The 18,688-nt window shown below is 35.4% G+C and overlaps 1 protein-coding gene across 1 annotated transcript in view; it reads left to right on the top strand.

The window, feature by feature from the left end:
- CSNK1A1 (casein kinase 1 alpha 1) overlaps nucleotides 1–18,688 on the top strand; it is a 64,433-nt gene that overhangs the window by 41,396 nt on the left and 4,349 nt on the right. Inside the window, exons 3-9 of the mRNA XM_042781348.1 lie at nucleotides 2,727–2,853; nucleotides 5,759–5,857; nucleotides 8,240–8,323; nucleotides 12,366–12,505; nucleotides 13,643–13,721; nucleotides 14,922–14,996; nucleotides 17,830–17,936. Coding sequence (XP_042637282.1) covers nucleotides 2,727–2,853; nucleotides 5,759–5,857; nucleotides 8,240–8,323; nucleotides 12,366–12,505; nucleotides 13,643–13,721; nucleotides 14,922–14,996; nucleotides 17,830–17,936 — 711 coding nt within the window. The remainder of the gene's footprint in view (nucleotides 1–2,726; nucleotides 2,854–5,758; nucleotides 5,858–8,239; nucleotides 8,324–12,365; nucleotides 12,506–13,642; nucleotides 13,722–14,921; nucleotides 14,997–17,829; nucleotides 17,937–18,688) is intronic.

The following is an 18,688-nucleotide window of genomic DNA, read 5'->3' as shown; positions in this document are numbered from 1 at the left end:
GCCCGTAGAATCCTTGTTTTGCTACTTGAGGCTTGAATTTTTTCTTCAGTTCTTTCAGCTTGAGAAATGCCAAGCATGTTCTTCCCTCCAGGTCTTCACATATTTCGTTATAATAATTGACTGTGTCTTCTTGAGCTGCTCTTTGAAATCTTCTGTTCACCTCTTTTACTTTAACATTCCTTCCATTTGCTTTAGGTTCTCCATTAAAGAGCAAATTTCAGAGTCTCTTCTGACATCTATTTTGGTCTTTTCTTCCTTTCCTGTCTTTTTAATGACTCTCCTGCTTTCTTTCTTTCTTTCTTTCTTTTTCTTTGAATTAAGTAAAAAAGGAAACACTTAATTCGAATATTATTCTTTCTTTTTTTAATTGTGATTTGGGTGAAAATTTACAGAGCAAATTCACTTTCCATACAGCAGTTCACAAATATTTTGTCTCATGACATTGACTACAATTTACCACAATGCAACAGCTCCCCTCCCACTTCCTCCCCATAGTTACCTCTTCCCAGTGTCCATCCCTCCATGGACTCCTGCCCCCTGAGCTGTCTCCCTGTGCATAGGCAGCCCTTCTTTCTCAATGATTGTTCTCCCCAAGGAGTGTATCTACCTCAGGTAAATGTTCAACTCGTATGCCTGTCTTCTGTTTGGCTGGAAACCACAGGTATAGGTTCAATTCCAGACCTGAAGGCAGTTAGGGGCCATAGTCTCAGTGGCTCCACCGGGCTCTATCGGACCAGCAAACCTGGTCCTCTCCGCTCCCCCCCCTTTTTTTTCTCCAAGTGATTTTGAGTTTTGTTCCACATTGTTCTCCCTCTCTATCAAGGATCTCCTACATAGATCTCCTTCCAAGTGGATGACAATGGTAGCCGGGCACCATCTAGTTCTTCTGGTCTCATAGTCATATAGGCTGCAGATTGGATGGTGTACCAGTTGCTAGGACTAATTGTTTCCATGAATTTTGTTTTTCTTCATTCTTCTTTGCTCTGAACGAGAAGAGACCCATCGTTGCATCTAGATGGCAGCTTGCTAGCTTTTGAGATCCCAGTTGCTACTCGCCAAAGTAGGAGGTGGAACAGTATTTTGTGTAGTATATTATGCCAATTGAGCTTGATGTCCCCTGCGACTATGGTCCCAAGCTCTCAGGTCTTGTGGATTTGTTTTAATTTAAATTGTCTTCAGCTTCAACTTGAACTTGTGTATGAGCAATTGAGGTCTATTCCACAGTCAGCTCCTGGCCTTATTTTGGTGGAAGATGTTTAGGTTCTCTCCATTGTAGTCGATCTGATTCCTGTGTATTCCGAGTGGCAAGGTCCACATATATAGCAGCTGCTTATGTTGTTGAAAAAATGGTATTTGCAATGAGTAAGCCATTGGTCTTTGAGAAATTCTATCATTTGATCTCTGGTGATATTTCTATCACCAAGGCCATATTTTCCAACTACTGGTGATTCTTCTTTATTTCCAACTTTTGCATCCCAGTCATCAGTAATAATCAGTATATTTTGATTGCATGTTTGGTAAATTTCAGACTGCAGAAGTTGGTAAAAAAAAAAAAAGTCTTCAATTTCATTATCTTTGACTTTAGTGGTTGGTGGGTAAATTTGAGTTATAGTAGTATTAGTTGGTCTTCCTTATAGTTGTGTGTTATTCTATCACTAACAGCATTGTACTTCAGGCTAGATCTTGAAACATTTTTTGTGATGATGAATGCCACACCATACCTCTTCAATTTGTCATTCCTGATAGAGTAGATCATATCATATTGTCTGACTCAGAGTGGCCACAATCAGTCTATTTCAGCTCACTAATGCTTAGGATAGGTGCTCTGATAGCATAGTGCCTAGAGCACTTAACTGCTAACCAGAAGGCTGGCCGTTCAAACCTACCAGCCACTCCTCGGAAGAAAGATAGAACAATCTACTTCCATAGTGATAACTGCCTCGGAAACCCAAGGAGGGGTTGCTATGAGTCGGGTCCAACTCGATGGCACATAACAACAACAAATGCTTAGGATATTGATCTCTGTGCATTCCATTTCATTTTTGACAACCCAGTTTACCTAAATTCATACTTTGTATATTCCATGTTCGATTATTAACAGATGTTTGCAGCTGTTTCTTCCCATTTTGAATCATACTCATCAGCACATGGAGGTATCGAAAGCTTTACCCCATCCATGTCATTAAGGTCAACTCTAGTTTGAAGAGGCAGTTTTTCCCCAGTTGTATTTTGAGTGCCTTCTGACCTGAGGGGCGCATCTTCTGGCACTGTATGTGGGCAGTGTCTCAAGGCTATTCATAACTTTTTCCAGTAATTAATATTAAACAGAATTTCACTGCTATTCATAATGTTTTTACTGGCCAGTTCTTGAAGAAGTGGATGACCCCTTCCTTCTTCTGAGTCTTATTCTGGAAGCTCAGCTGAAACCTGTCCACTGTGAGTGACCCTGACGGTATTTGAAATACTGATGGCATAGCCTTCAGCCTCACAGCAACACTTAAACCACCACAGTCCGACAAACTGACAGGTGATATTTTATGTTGGGCAATGTAATTAAACATAATTACACATGAATAGAGGAAATTTTACCTTAAATAAAACCTAACCAATGATGGAAAACTATCGTATTCTTAGGGCTTAAGAATTTTTTAAATTTGATGATACTAAATTCTAATCACCTTTTCATGATGCCCTCCCCTTTTCCTTTCTCTGTTTTGTTTTGTCAGGTGGTATGGTCAAGAAAAAGACTACAATGTGCTAGTCATGGATCTTCTCGGACCCAGCCTTGAAGACCTCTTCAATTTCTGTTCAAGAAGGTTCACAATGAAAACTGTACTTATGTTAGCTGACCAGGTATGTGAAGTTTTTGTTGTTTTGTTTTTAAACAAAACAAAACCTTTATAATGATTTGAGTGAAAGGTATATGAGATTTTGATGAGACTAGAAACTGGGGCTAAAACTGTAAAACTATTCACTTCTGTTTGACTGTAATGTAAGTGCTTACAAGCCAGAGTATTACAACTACCCTTTGTGCCACTGTTTAACCTTAAGATAAGCAAAAAAAAAAAGTTTGTAGTAGGAGGTACTCATTCAGGTGTACTACAGGCAGTCCCTAGGTTACGAACTAAATCAGTTCATAAGTGTGTGTGAGAAGTGGAATTTGTACGTTAAGTCAGTACAGGTGCAAATGGTTCTTAGTTAGACTTACTTTAGTGCAAGAAAAGACTCAAAGCCTTTTCAGTGATTTAAAAGCTTTATGTGCAACAACTGAAGGTGATGAAGAATTTGTTGTGAGTCATTCATTTCAGAACTAGAGCAAATTCACGTAACATTGAAGGACAAATCCGATTATCATAACCTGGGGACTTACTATACTGTAATATGACTTCTGTTGATAGAAGAATGATGTAAGTGGTTGAGTGCTGGACTGCTAAGCAAAAGGTCACTGGTTCAGACCCACCAACTACACTGCTAGAGAATAATGTAGAGTCAGTTTCTGTAAAAACTTAAACAGCCTTAGAAAAAAACATATGAGGCAGTTCTACTCTGTCCTATAGGGAAAACATGAGTTAGAATCAGGTTGGCAGCAGTGTGCTTTTTTATGTGGGTCTAAGTGCCACCGAGTTGTCTCTGACTCATAGCAACCTTTATGCACAACAGAATGAAACACTGCCCAGTCTTGTGCCAGCCTCAGGATCCTTGCTGATCCTTGACCCTTGTTGCAGCCACTGTCTGTCTGTCTGTCTGTCTGTCGTGTTGAAGGCCTTCCCCTTTTTCATTGACCCTCCACTTTACCAAGCTATGGGCCTCCTGTGAATACTAAAATCTGCAGATGTCATTCCCTTATATAAAATGGCATAATACTTGCATATAACTTAAACATACCCTCCCATATACTTTAAATCATCTGTAGATTATTTTAAATACCTAATACAGTATAAATGCACTTCAAGCTCCATCTGAGCCATTGAGGGACTGCTTTGATCTCTTAATTGCTTTTTTCCCTCCTGATTATTTTTAATCTGCAGATGTCAAACCTGCAGATAACAGAGGGCTGACAGTATTGAAATACTGGTATACTTAAATTGAATATTATGTATACAGTATATGAAAGGACCCTTATGAAAGTTGTGGGCTTTGTGTATGTGTATGTGTGTGTGTGATTTGGGTGAAAGTTTACAGAGCAAATTCACTTTCCATACAGTAGTTCACATACACTTTGTCTCATGAAATTGGCTGTAATTTCCCACAATGCAACAGCTCCCTTCCCACTTCTTTCCCATAGTTACCCCTTCCTTGTGTCTTTCCCTCCCATTCACTCCTGCCCCCCGAGCTGTCTCCCTGTGCATACACAGTCCTTCTATTCTCCCATGATTGATCTCTTTGAGATTATATCTATCTAATGTAAATGCTCAGGTCATATGCCTGTCTTTTGTTTGTGAAAGCCGTATTTTTGAGGAGATTAGGGAGCTGAAGTAATGTAAACAATTTTTGACCAAGTAGATGATACTTGTGCTTGGTAGTGTTGCTAAGTAAAATCAGGGAAATTTTAGAGATGTAATGATTAAGATTCATTCATACATTGTCTGGAGGTTGGGTCAAATTATTTTAAGACAGATTTTTTAATTTTATGATCTTGAGAAAAAAAAATGAAACTTTTTTTTTGTGAGAATAGAGCTAGAAACAAGCTTTGAGGGAAAAGATAACACAGTAAAAGATAATGGGTAAATGCCAAAGAATTTATTATTTTAAATTTTAGTCAAGATTTATTATTTTAAGGGCAGCAAATTGTTGGACGTACTTCACATTACACTCAGTATACTTAGAAGAATTCTGTGGAGGAGAAGGACGTTTCTTAAATTTAGATAGGATGTTAGAAAGTAAAATGAGATGATAAACTACGGATATTTGAGGTGGGATTTTTAGAATCTATACATTGAAAGGGTTAAAAGTAGTGCTCATTTTTTGTAATTAGCACTGGATATTCTTCAAGCTTACCATAAAAACTGCTGGGTGGCTCAAGCAAATACTAGCAAATTACAGTGTTCTGTTTGTGGTACATTATGAACTCAGGCATTTAAAGGTTATATTTTAACTAATGTGTGTGAATAGTAATTAAGTTATAGATTATGTTCTGTAGGCTTAGTAACACAGACTTTCTGAGGGCAAGGACAAGCCAATAAAATGACATGCAGAGAGTATAGAAGAATGACTTACACCTGTATTGTCTAGCCTGTCAGACACTCCCTCTCTAGTATATGAGGGTATCCAAATGTGTATGTGTGTGTTTGTTCATAAGAGCATTAGAAATAGGTCTGGTGGTACCAGGATATTTTATCACAAGTTTACCTTGGAGTATAGTATTGGGGGCAGAAAGTAATGATACAGCTTTTGCTTTGTGTAATTGATTATAGCAACAGAAACAATTCTGAGTAAATTACTTTTGTAGTTTGAATATTGCAAATACCAATTTTTGCTTTCAGATTAGTATCTTTAATACTGGGAAGGACAAGCCAAAGGACACTGCAAATTTATGCTTAGACTTCCGTTCTAGATATAAATGGAGAGCTTGCTTGCTCTCTCCATTTATTTTTTCCTAGTGTTCTTTTCATGTATTCTAATATTATTAAATGTATCTGATCTTTTTATGAAGTTGATTGAAACAAGTATGCATTAAGAAAAAAATGTGTTGCTTTCTTTTATCACTTTAATCACTTAATGGTATCTCCCCTCTCCCTCTTTTTTTTTTCTTTTCCAGATGATCAGTAGAATTGAATATGTTCATACAAAGAATTTTATACACAGAGACATTAAACCAGATAACTTCCTAATGGGTATTGGGCGTCACTGTAATAAGGTTAGTCAAATGCTCTTTGCATGAAAGAACAAAAGAGTATAGTGTCTCCAAGAATTGCTTTGGTAAACTTTTCAGTCTTTGAAAGCCATAGTAAATTGAATTTGCTGTTGATAATTGCTTTAAAAGATTGTGCTAGTAAGATAATCAGCTAACTCTATTAACTTAGTAACTTGAAATAAATTCCAATTTACCCAACCAACAGTAGTTACCTTTATACCTAAATATAAAATTCCAAAGGCTTTATAATGAACTGTAATCACCTATGTTATTTTACTATTGTTGAATAGTTGTATCTATTTATCATTCACTCGAATAGTGGAAATCCCCATATACTTTTTCTCCTGAATGCTGAAAGTCAGATTTTAACCTTTGGCTCTGAAGTGTGGCTTTTCTGTAATATATGTGCTTGTGCCAGTGTGGGAACCAATGACCCATCTGTCACCATGGCATTAACATTTTTGCTGACTGAGCATGGTTGATAATGAGAATTCTTTGTTTTGTGTATTCTAGGGATAACTTTTGGGCCTACTTCAAAAGTAATTGACAGTTTCTTACTTGGGTGCCAAGTTGGGTGGCTTCTTTGTCTCCCTCCCTCCCTCCTTTTGAAAGGAAAATATAGATAATTGAAATGAACATATCTTCCACAAAACTAGTATTCATTCATTCATTGGGGTCTCTGAGAATGGTTGGATTTATGGGGTGATTGGGTTTTAGCTAGTGATGCATGGTAGTAGTTAGAAACTGTGTTGAAAGTTTTCTTTATTGATTGGTTTTATTGAGTGAATTGCTTAATTTATTGATTCATTGTTGAGCTCGGGCAGACAGGCAGCATTGGCAATGCACTAAGCGTGTTATGATCTAATCTGATAGAAATTCTCAACTTTAGGACAACTCGGGAACTTTTTTGTTTTTGTGGGAGTTTGTTTTGTTTTTGGAAGATTCATATTTATTAACCCATCAGGGAATGTTTGGTGTTTTTAGGTCTAGTTACAAATGTTTACCTTTGTTTGCCTGTATGAATGCCAACTTGGAGCTGTCACTATTAGAACTTTATTTGTTACTGTGTGAGACATTAATGTTGGTCTGAATAAGCTTTAGGAAATTAAGTTTTTTGGTTGAAAGCTGAGTTTTAAATAATGAAAAGTGTTTCAATCTGCATATAACTTAATCATTCCCAAATTGCATCTTTTTCTTTTCTTTCTTTCTTCCTTTCTTTAAAAAAAAAAAAAAAAAACACTAGGTAGCTTTTCCTTTGAAGCATCCAGGTTCTTAATTGTTACTGCAAAACCTGGTGATCCAATTGAAAAAAAATTACTGGTCTTAATTTTGGGGGCAGTTTTGTCAGTTCCTACTATCTTTGCCATTTCCCAGCCTCGCCTTACTATTCTTACCCCTAAAGAACCATAATCGTTAAGTGATCATGTTCTGTGTGGGCATTTGGGGTTAACACTGCAGTACATGGTTTTTGCCTTAAAATTAAAGATGGCCAAAACAATACTGCCCCCCCCCCCTTTTAAGGGTAGCTTGTTAATAGGAAATCCAGATTGCCTGGTCATGAAAAACTTTAGGACCCGTGTTCTCTTTACATCTGTCAAAAAGAATATTGGGAAACTGCTTGTGCTGTACAGTTTCAGAGAAACCCTGGGATGAAAGGCAGTGTTTTACTTAACTAACTAAGGCTCACATACCAGGTATTGCTTTTGAACATTTTAGGTTAGTAGGTTTTTTTTTATGTATTTGGTTTTCTGTATTATAGATTTAAAGTGCCAGTTGTATGGGACTGGATTCTGTAGTCAGCTTATTTCAGTAGTTTTCTATTCATGGGGGATAAAAACTAGTTTGGGGGGGCTTTTGAGGTCAATTTTTAAAGTCAACTTTTCTATTTGGAAAATTGTTCTGAATTTGATGTTTAGGAGTAGCCACTTCAATCTTAGTGAATTTGCTCATCTCTTCTAGTAATCAGCCCTGCATGCTTATGAAAATAAATTTTAAGGTGACTAAATGCCTTCTACCTCTTCCTTACTGAAGATTTTTTTCCCCCTGTATAATCTTTTTTGGGGGAAGGGCAGCAAAGATTACAGATCTAAATTCCCCGTTTATGATTAAAAAATTAAAGAGCCAAATGTCACCATTGCTATCCCTGTTTCAGGCAGTGACAGAATATAGTGGCATTAAAAATCTGAGTATTCTTCAGGATTCAAAAGTTCTTGAGTATTGATTCTTATTTGGAAAACTGAGAAGCTACAGTGCTTGGTGGAAGAAGGATGGCATTTGGCTACCCTGTTCTTTCTCTAATGCCTCGGTGTTGCCTGTCTGCGCCGGCCATTGTTGCAATGTAAGCAATACTGTTTGATGCACTGCCACCCTCTATTGTCTGTTTAGTGTTTAGAATCTCCAGTGGGGAAGAGGAAAAGAAGCATGACTGTTAGTACTTCTCAGGACCCATCTTTCTCAGGATTAAACCAGGTCTGAAACTGTCTCCTATTCCAACCTCAATCCCAAATTCATGTGCTTTTCTTTTTTGTTGTTTTATTTTAATTATTTTTATTTTGTTTTAATTCTGGAGAATGTAGATCTTGCTCAAGCATCTCTTACGTTGGCATTATTCAGACATACTTGGCAAACATAACATTACTAAGATGTTTCTTTGTGGCTTTTGCTTAAAATTTGTAAAGTTTAGAGAAAACCTAAATGAAAATAGGATTATATGTTTAGATCTCTAACATCTACATAAGGAAATGATATATTGGTCTAGTATTGAAATTCTTTACCTAATGGTAAACTTTAGATACACGATTTAGTTTTTAATAATGTATTTGGTGTTGCAGAATCTAATGCATGTAATATATCTAAATTCATTTGCATCAGTGCTGTACAATGAATATATTCTGCCTCACCTCTCTTCCCTTTCCCCATTGAACCTCAGGTAAGTGTAGATCAGATTTTAGATCTAGTATTTCTAGAATTGATTCATCTCAGTCTGAATTCTCTCAACATCAACCAGATGACTACTTAAAAAGGCCTGTATGCTTTTAAACAAGAAGACATCTCATTCTTAACAATATAACAATAATAATTAAAGCACTCATCAAACTAAATGGTGGATTACCATTAGTAATACTTAAGGATAAATTAAATTCATGTATAACCTGATGATTTCGTTTTTGACAGACTAGATATAGTAAACACCCCAATAAATATCTAAATATTAAGAGAAAACCTAAGTAGAGCACTTTAAATTTTCAGTATTTTATTTGGTAGAAGTTGGATAACTTTTTTTACTGTGAGTTTTAATCACAAAATTAGTTACATAAATTTTGAAGTTTTCTTAACTAATGATTCTTCTGTCATTCAATTTAGTATGTACTGAGAAGGAGGTATTGGCATGAGTAATTGCATAATAGAAGAGTTCTGTTTGATAATGAGAACGTACTTTGTAGAAACCTACAAATCTAGATAATCATGTACTCCTTTCTCATATTGCCTAGCATTATTTCAAGGGGTACCGCCAGCTATTAAAAAGGTTTCCGAAATTGTTGTTTTTTGTTTGTGTGTTTAGTTATTCATAGGCAAAAGAGTACTTACTGTGGTGATTAATTTTGGTTGGGGGAAAAAGGGGATTGGGTGCTTAGAAGGCAATATAATTTTTTAAAACTCTCAGACCTCATGTTTACTTATCAATGCACTCTCACGTTTTACATATTTTTGTAGCATAATCATTTAATAGTTTACATAAAGTTGTATTAAATGGTTTGTATTCTCTATATACAACTTAGATGTGTTATGAGGTAAAGTGACCTTGTGATGTATTGGAGGGCAAGGGAATGTGACACTGGGTAGGAGGAAAATTGCTACAAGTACTAAAAAAATAAGTAATTGTGAAGAAAATTTACCTCTACTGAGTGGGAATTGTTCCAGTTTATCAAACATTAGCTCATTTCCAGATGCCTTTGAAGAAGAGGCTGCATTCTTTACAACAGGCACAGATTTTACTTACAACATGTAATTAGTAAAAATTCCACAGCAGCTTGACCACCAAGAAATTTGTCCCTCCCTTTGCATATGCCAGCCTATAAAAATGAATTATCATAAAACTTAATGATTACTGACTTTTACTCATTTGATTCTGCCTTTACATATTTGTGGCTATCTGTTTGCATCTTTGGTATCCCATGGTTTCATGAAAATACTTCTTTGTGTTTATATTAGTTTTTAAATTCAAAGCACACAGAGCTACTAAGAAGCTTGATAAGAACCAGAAGGTAATGAGATACCAAAAGATTTTATTTTTATTTCAAATAGTTTTCCTTTCAGTTGTTTATTCTTAAAAATAGGATATCTTTGTTTAATAGTGACATTTCTTTGCTCATTTACTTTAAGTTTTTACAAGGAGGAGGAGAAAATTTAAGATTACTTTGAATTTAGTTTTGATAATAAAGATTGAGATGTTTAGGAGAAAAAGTATGTATTTTTTGTTAATAAATTAGATTTCCTCTTTTCGAGTTGTGAAAGAAAAGAACACAGAGTTTTTGTAAAGCAGTCTTTCGTTTGTAAGAAAGTGTTTGATTATTGAGTTTCAAAATGGAGCTTTGGAATGTAGATTTAGACATGAATGAAATGATCAGACATAATCATATCAGTGTTCCCTTTTTTCTCTACCACATTGAAGTACTAAAGGAAGCAATCTCAGAAAATATTCCTTAAATACACATACTTCTTAGGGTTATTTTTTAAAATATTATGAAGCTGGTTGTCCTTTTGTGTTTCTCTTTCCCATGTTTTCTTTTCTATATGAATGTGTACAATTTAAGTCATAATTTTTGTTTATTTAACAGAAGTGTATTTAACTCATTCTAATGTTTGTATGCTGAGCGGTTTGCATATCAAGAAACTTACAGTGTGGGCTTTATTTCTTTTAGTGTTTTAACACTAACTTTCCCATATTCCTTTTATTACATAATTGATTGCTTAGGAAATTAGATTAATCTTATTACTTAGAGAGCTTTCATTATTTAATTCATTTTACTAGGAATTTAACCTTCATTCTTTTATAGTAGACCAAGTGAAAATAAGTATCGCATTGTTGACAGGTGGGGAAAGAATGCCAAACCTCACTGTCTTTACCATCCAAGATATAAGTGAGACTAGGTTACAGTTCCTGGCTAGAATAGGTGTTACTCTTCCTCCTAAGAGAGGTACTTCGTTAGAATTTTTTAACCTAAATCAGTAATTCACATTATTTGTTTTTTGACACAAACCTTAATAGACTACATGATCAGGTTCCTTAGCACATCACAGATTGTAAACTCTGGCAGGAAGGACCAGATGTCAGTCTTAATGCAAAGAACCACAAAATTTAAACATAACTAGAAAAGGACAATACATTAAGGCTGTTTACATGGGCACATAGCCTGCCACATTAATAATCTTTGCAGATTATAGCAGTGTGATAAGTGATTTTATAAGAAAGGCTGTAACATTTCCAAGTTTTTATTTTGTTTTAGAAGGTCGGTACATATGAATACATTTGGGGAAGATTTTTTCCCCATGATAATTGTTCTTCCCTTCCCCCCTCCAAAGATTTTAATCTTAGAGAGTAAACTTGAACTACCTAGAAAAATTAACTATGTTAATGAGAGTCTTATTCTCTGAGTATCATAAATAATACAGTATTCAGCATTACTTGTTTTAAAATACTAGTTTTATTTTTAGTTAGCTCATTTAAACTGTTAAATTGTAGGCCATCTTGATTTAAATTCTAAGAGCTTTTTTTAGATCAACTTGTCATTTTCTGGAAGTTTAACCTAAGTGTGATGCATGCTTCTTTAAGAAGTGCTTATTTATTGTACATAAAAATATTGATTTCATTGGCAATATCAAACTAACAGGATTGTCTTAGATAATGAGCATTCTGAGTGGCCTTTGTAGGAGGGAGGAGTTTTTATAACTTATGTCTGGTTTTTGAATCCGCATGCTTAGTACCAATAGTAGTAGGATGTCAGGTTTCAGTATGGGCAAACAGCACACTTGTTAAACTGCTATCACATGTGTATACATTTATCCCGTAACTTTCATAAAGACAAGGTGCTCTGGTGACACAGTGGTTAAAGCATTCAGCTGCTAACCAAAAGGTCGACAGTTCAAACCCCATTGACTGCTCTGTAGGAGAAAGATGAGGGGGTCTGCTTTTGTAAAGTTTTACCACCTTAGAAATCCTTTGGGGCAGTTCTACTCTGTCCTGTAGGATTGCTGTGAGTCAGAATCAACTCAATAGTGGTGGGTTGGGTTGGCTTTTGTTTTGTTTTGTTTTGTTTTTAAATAAAGGAAGTTGATTTATTAATGAACTAGTAAAACCTTATTGGAGTGTTAAGTCTGTTCATTATTATATTACAGTTCTGATCTTTATTTTGATATGCTTGAATAAGTAAATATAGTTGCCATTAATCAATAAGAAGCAGTTAATTGACCAAAGTTAGAAACCTAATGTATCTTTATTTCTTTCTTAAAGTTATTCCTTATTGATTTTGGTTTGGCCAAAAAGTACAGAGACAACAGAAGAAAGCAACACATACCATACAGAGAAGATAAAAATCTCACTGGCACTGCCCGGTACGCTAGCATCAATGCACATCTTGGTATTGAGCAGAGGTGAGTTTGGAAATTGGATGTTTGAATTAGTTTCTTACGATATCTAAGGATGTTTCTTGGCTGAGGATTTGAAGGATGCTTATTAATCCTTTTACCTGCTGCTTTAGGTAGTTCAGGGAAGCCAGTTAAATGAGTTCTTTTGTTTTCTTTGTTAAAGGTTGTCTCTTGGGAAGAAATACTACATGATGGAAAGTTAGAAGCATAAATGTAATTTTATCTTGATATTTGATTTTTGCAGCTGAAGACTATCTTCTCTTAATGTTCTCTTGGCCCTTTTATATTTTTGAGTGATGGAAGTTGAATTTTGGGAAAGAATGTGTTAGTGTTTTTGTTGTTGTTGTTTTTTATTTTTAAGGAAAATGCCATCTGAATCCTAGTGAACCAAAGTCAAGTTATGTAAATACACAATTTGGATCTACTCTAAAGTATAAATTATAATTATCATCATCCCTGCTTTCTTCCTAGTCCTTCATGTTCCTTTCATCTTTTTTCAATCATTTTTTGCTTCTGAAAACACATGTGACAACTGATATGCTCCCAGGTTAGAGAAATAAATGAGAAAAACTTCAAGCTTAGCAAATGCTTATAAATACTTGAATACCCTGGATTAAACTATAATTTGACTTTTTCTGTAGGACAAAGTATTACCAGGCTTTAAACATATACATCTATTTGTATGTATATATAAGTCTATATACATATATGTACACACACACATTCTTGTAGTTGTTTAATTAGCTTTAAAATGTGTGTTTATGCCAGCATCCCTTAAATTATTTTTGAGTGTCTGTGAAACACAGAATCTATGTCCTGCACTTGGTGCGTCAACTTTTCATTAACCTCATTAAGAGAGTTGTTTAACAGAAACCTTTTTTGCTCTGCTTTAAAAATTAAACTGTAGGGGCTGTGTTTATTTTTTAACTTTTGATTTTATGAGAAAAGTTTGTTTAGAAGTAGCCCATTACGAACTTTTTCTTATTACAAAAGGCAACAACACCTAAGTACCTTCTTGCGTAAGGCACTTTGAAGCTGAATAGTATTCTCTTTTTGTGCATTCATACACAAATATCTTGTTGCATACCTTTCTTTCATATGCTTCCCATTAATAGTTTAAACTCATATAATTCTCTTTTCTAGTCGCCGAGATGACATGGAATCATTAGGATACGTTTTGATGTATTTTAATAGAACCAGCCTGCCATGGCAAGGACTGAAGGTAAATGATAGACTCACATACAAGTTTGTTGTTGTTATGCTTTGATTTTAAGAAATAAAAATACATGTTGGGCAAGATATGACCTTTAAGGTCCCTTCCAAATTAGAGATTTTCTGAGTTTAATAACTTTAATTCCTGATTCCTTAGTCACAGCTGAGGAACAGTTTCCTTTGAGACAGCTGGTACACACTGGTAACCACTAGCCTTGTCTGGATGAAAGTTGATGTGGCTTATAAATGTGGAAGCTTTTCCAGTTGAGTATGTTGCCACTATGTTCAAAGTGTATACTTTTATGAACAACAAAACTTGCTTGTCCAGGAGTGCTAGTTATTTGTGCATTTGTAATATTTTATTTGTTTTGATTAATTAGGAGTTTTATCATTACCTTTGTGAGTGTTTGTGTTAATGATAAATCCCTCTTTTCAAATTTACCAGCAATTTTGATACCTTATTGGTACTTTAGGAGCTCTGGTGGCATGGTGCCCAAGGCATTTGACTGCTAACCAGAAGGCTGGAAGTTCAAACCCACCAGCCACTCCTCGGAAGGAAGATTGAGCAATCTACTTTTGTAGAGATACCACCTCGGAAACCCAAGGAGGGGTTGCTGTGAGTCAAATTGACTCAATGGCAGTGAGTTTGTTTTTTTTTTTTTGTTATTGGTACTTTAAAGGAAGAAGGTACCTGTATTTATTGATCAGCTTTGAACTAGAGAAATTGCTCAGTTCTTCGTAGCTTCATCCAATATAAATATTTTTACATTGGAAAAAGTATTTTTACTTACACAGTCAACTTCAGTAATTAATGGCATTTGCTAATGGACACATTAGGGTTTTTTGTATTGATCTGCTTCTGTCTTTGCCCTGGTGTTCGCCATAGCTTAACAGAATTCTTGCCAAATTTGACCCCACCTATTTTTACTTAAGTCATACATCTTAGTGTTCTGATAGACTCACCCTTTCCTAATTGCTCAAAATGTTCTTGAAGTAGAAACTGACCCCAAAAGTCAACCAAGATTTAAGAGGGGAAAAAAATTAGGTTTATTATACTTTGATTTTTTTTTCTTTTTTTTTAAATTATTCTGGCTTAAGATTTCTCTTAGATCTCAAATATGTGGTTATTTGTCTATTTAGTGTTAAATTACTAAAGTTCTTCTGAGTAGTATTGAGTATGTCTTTGTGATTTAATTCTTGTTTTCCACAGGCTGCAACAAAGAAACAAAAATATGAAAAGATTAGTGAAAAGAAGATGTCCACTCCCGTTGAAGTTTTATGTAAAGTAAGTATGCTTGATGAGTGTTTATTTTTTTTTAAATGACCCAAGAACAAAAGTAAACACTTACTTCTTAGACATTCTATTAGATAGTTATTTCCTATTAAAATTTACTTTTTAATGACTCAGAATATCTTTACCTTAACAATGGCTTTAACAAATGCATCATTTAAAATACTTGTTTGTGCTTATTTATTTGGGTTCTCTAATCTGTTAAAAATGAGAGGATATTAACAGAGTGGGCATATTGTCCTAATAGAATTCCATAAATCTATGAGAGAGATTAAATTAAGAAATACCCTTCTTATCCCTAAATTGAAGTCAAAAAGAAAATATATAAATTGGCACTTGGTATATTAAAGGGTAGGAGCTCTGGTAGTGTACATAGTACCTAAGGCACTTGAATGCTAACCAGAAGGCTGGTGGTTCAAACCCACCAGCCAATCCTCAGAAGGAAGGGTGGGCAATCTACTTCTGTAGTGATACCACCTCTGAAACCCAAGGAGTAGTCAGTATGGGTCAGGTCCAACTTGACAACAACATATTAAAGGGTAGTGAAAGAAGCAGGCAGATCAGATCAGTCTAGGACTTCAGACCAGTTTGAACTGGTTTAGTCATGACTGACTCAGTGAAATTGGAATACATCCAGATCTGTAAACTGGGTGTACTGGAACCGTAACCAAAATGGGAAAAATTACCGGTAGAAGCCCTGGAATGGAAGACACGGAAGAGGCAAAGAGGCGTAGTAAGCCTTTTCAGGAGCTTAATGCTGGAAATTGGATCATTGCCAGGAATCTGGAGAGTGACACACATTCAGAGTGACACAGGCTGCTGTCTTTGAGCCAAGTACCACCGTTTGCAACTCTGCCAGTCAAGAGATTTGGTTTCTATGCAACACTCAAGCCAAGCGTCAACCAGCTATTTTTCCCATTTGGGTTCATTCCAGTTTTGCATCATTGGCCATAATTTAACTGGGAAAAAGTGGTTCAGAGTCCTGAATCGATCCAAAATAGCTCTTGTCCAACTACAGAATACAGTAAAAATGAAAATGAAGACTTCATAAGAAGACAAGTCAGTTTAAACTGGTGAAGTTTATGCAACCAAGGGGGTAACCATGGTCTCTTTTTTCAAGTTTTCTGTAAGACAAGAATTGCACACCTGAAATAATTAGAAAAAAGTATATGATTAAGTGATTGAGTGATCAAAGGGAAAAATCAGCATGAGTTTTGAAACACTACTTGCGGAAGGGGAAAATGGAGATGACTATAAATATCTCCCCATCCAGAAATCTGCTTTTCTCTTTTCCATCTATCTATTGGGAGCTCTGGTAGCATAGTGGCTAAGACACTTGGCCTGCTAACCAGACGGCTGGCGGTTCAAACCCAGCAGCCACTCCTCTGAAGGAAGGTTGGGCAATCCTACTTCCGTAGTGATACTGCCTCGGAAACCCAAGGAGGGGCCGCTATGAGTTGGGGCCGATTCAACGGCGCATAACAACAACAACAATAATCTATTACACCAATGGAGAAGATAGGGGATGAGTGACTATGTATGATCTTAGACTCTTTGGGGTTTGTTTGAAATAAATAGTCATATGTCATAGTCCCCCCAAATTTTTAAAATCTATATACTTTGGGAAGTAAAACATCATAATTTCTGTATAGTACATTCAAGAGAAAGATTCATCTGACTTGATGTAAAAGTCATTTTTTCAGGAAGAAGAGATTTAGTATTTTTCTCTGCTTATGACTTCATAATTTTGACCTAAAAATTGGTAACTATATATCTTTTGAGGTTAGCCAATATATGTGATTCATTATAGAGTGAACACAGAAATATGAGGTATTTCTGTAGTGAGATCATTTTCACAAGTCTCATGGTTCAGTGATGCTTATGCATATCTGTAAGTATAAGTAGCTTTCTTTTGTTAAGGTTTTGTCTGTTTTTTCATAAAGTGGCAAAAAAATGAATATATTATTTCACCTTTAATTTTTTAATAAAAGTAAATATTGCAAGTATATTCATTTTGTCCTGCCTTGACTATTGTGGATGTGAGAAATTTCTCAAAATTATATGGACATCTGTAGTGAATCAGTGGGTCAGATAGTTAGGAGAAGAGAAGTCCTCCTTTTAACTTGCCTCCATTCTTCTGTCCACATTGACGTTTATTTGAGGGGAGGAAGAGATGTAGGGGTTTATGCTTTCTGTTAATATTTTTTATTCCTACATTGCTGACCATCAGGTCCTTTTGGTGACTAATTTATCTAGAACCTTAAAAGTATTTACATGTTTATAATAAAGGAAAAATTAGAACCCACCTAAATGTTCAGTTGTAGGGAATGCATTTTTACTAGGTAGAGTTTTATGCACCTACTCGGCAGCTTATTAAGAGATTCGAAATAACAGAAAAGTATCAGTAGTGGTTGCTGTATATTATTGAACTCTTTGTGATTCTACTTTTCTGTGTAAGTAAATATTTGCTACTTTTATAAATAAGAAATAACTGATTCAAGGGTCCTCTGTTTTGGCTTGTTCATTGTTGCTATTGAACAGTAAGGCATTGATCAAATAATAAATTAACAAGTGGGATATCTAAGAACATAGTGCGTAGAAAAAGCACGTGTATTTCTTCCACCAGTATAGAGAGATACCATTTTCTTCAAAGATTTGCGTAAACCAAGCCATATTACAGTTTAATTCTCATATTTGCCTACAAAGAAGTAAAACATCCTACTTAGGTATATCTTTGGCTTGTATTTAAATACATTTATTTTCTTATCTTAAAATAAGTTGGGTTTTTTTGTTTGTTTTAATTGTTTTACCTCTTGAATCTATACAGGGATTTCCTGCAGAATTTGCCATGTACTTAAACTGCTGTCGTGGGCTGCGCTTTGAAGAAGCCCCTGATTACATGTATCTGAGGCAGCTATTCCGCATTCTTTTCAGGTCTGTTTTTAAGGTATTTTTGAGATTGTAAACTTCAAGGAGAGACATTTGTTAAATCTGTCCAAGATAGCTACTCTAAGAAGTAACAAAGTAAAGCAGGTCTAACCAGTATGAATAAAAGTCTTAAGAAATGAGTTCTTTTAACTGTTTTGGTGTTGTTCCGTTTGCTTAACGTTATTTTAGTTTGGGATAGAGTAGCAATTGAATCAAACTCAAAGTAAAACCTAATTTTTCTATAATAATTGCAGTTCACATTATATATTAATGAATATCGATCCCCTGGAACTTTGGTACAGAATTCTATTCTGTACAAAATGAAAAATAATTAAAATATCATATAAACATGGAAACAAGTGTGGAAGCAGGCCCAAACCAGGTTTCCCTAGGCTCATCCAGCCCAGCATTGGTCTTGAAATGGCAGTGGAGGGGCTACTACGTGTGGCTCAAACTCTAGAAGAGAATAAGAACTGGGTGTAATTCTTTTTATCCCCAGAAAGTCTCCTCCCAAGCACCAGCACAGACATCTTCACCAGTTTCTAGTCCCATATATACACTGATTTGTTTTTAGAAATTGCTTTCCATTATGAAGATCATCCTAGATAATTTACAGCTTAACTCCGTGTTTAGTTTTTCGTGCTGCCTTTTCATTTCTACTCCCCTATCCCTCTTAACAGGAGCTCTGGTAGCATAGTGCCTAAGGCACTTGACTGCTAACCAGAAGGCTGGCGGTTCAAACCCACCAGCCACTCCTC

Source organism: Orycteropus afer, unplaced genomic scaffold, assembly GCF_000298275.1.
Source record: "Orycteropus afer afer isolate SDZICR_OR568_19922 unplaced genomic scaffold, OryAfe1.0 scaffold00110, whole genome shotgun sequence".
Taxonomy (NCBI): domain Eukaryota; kingdom Metazoa; phylum Chordata; class Mammalia; order Tubulidentata; family Orycteropodidae; genus Orycteropus; species Orycteropus afer.
This window is presented reverse-complemented; position numbering and strand designations above follow the sequence as displayed.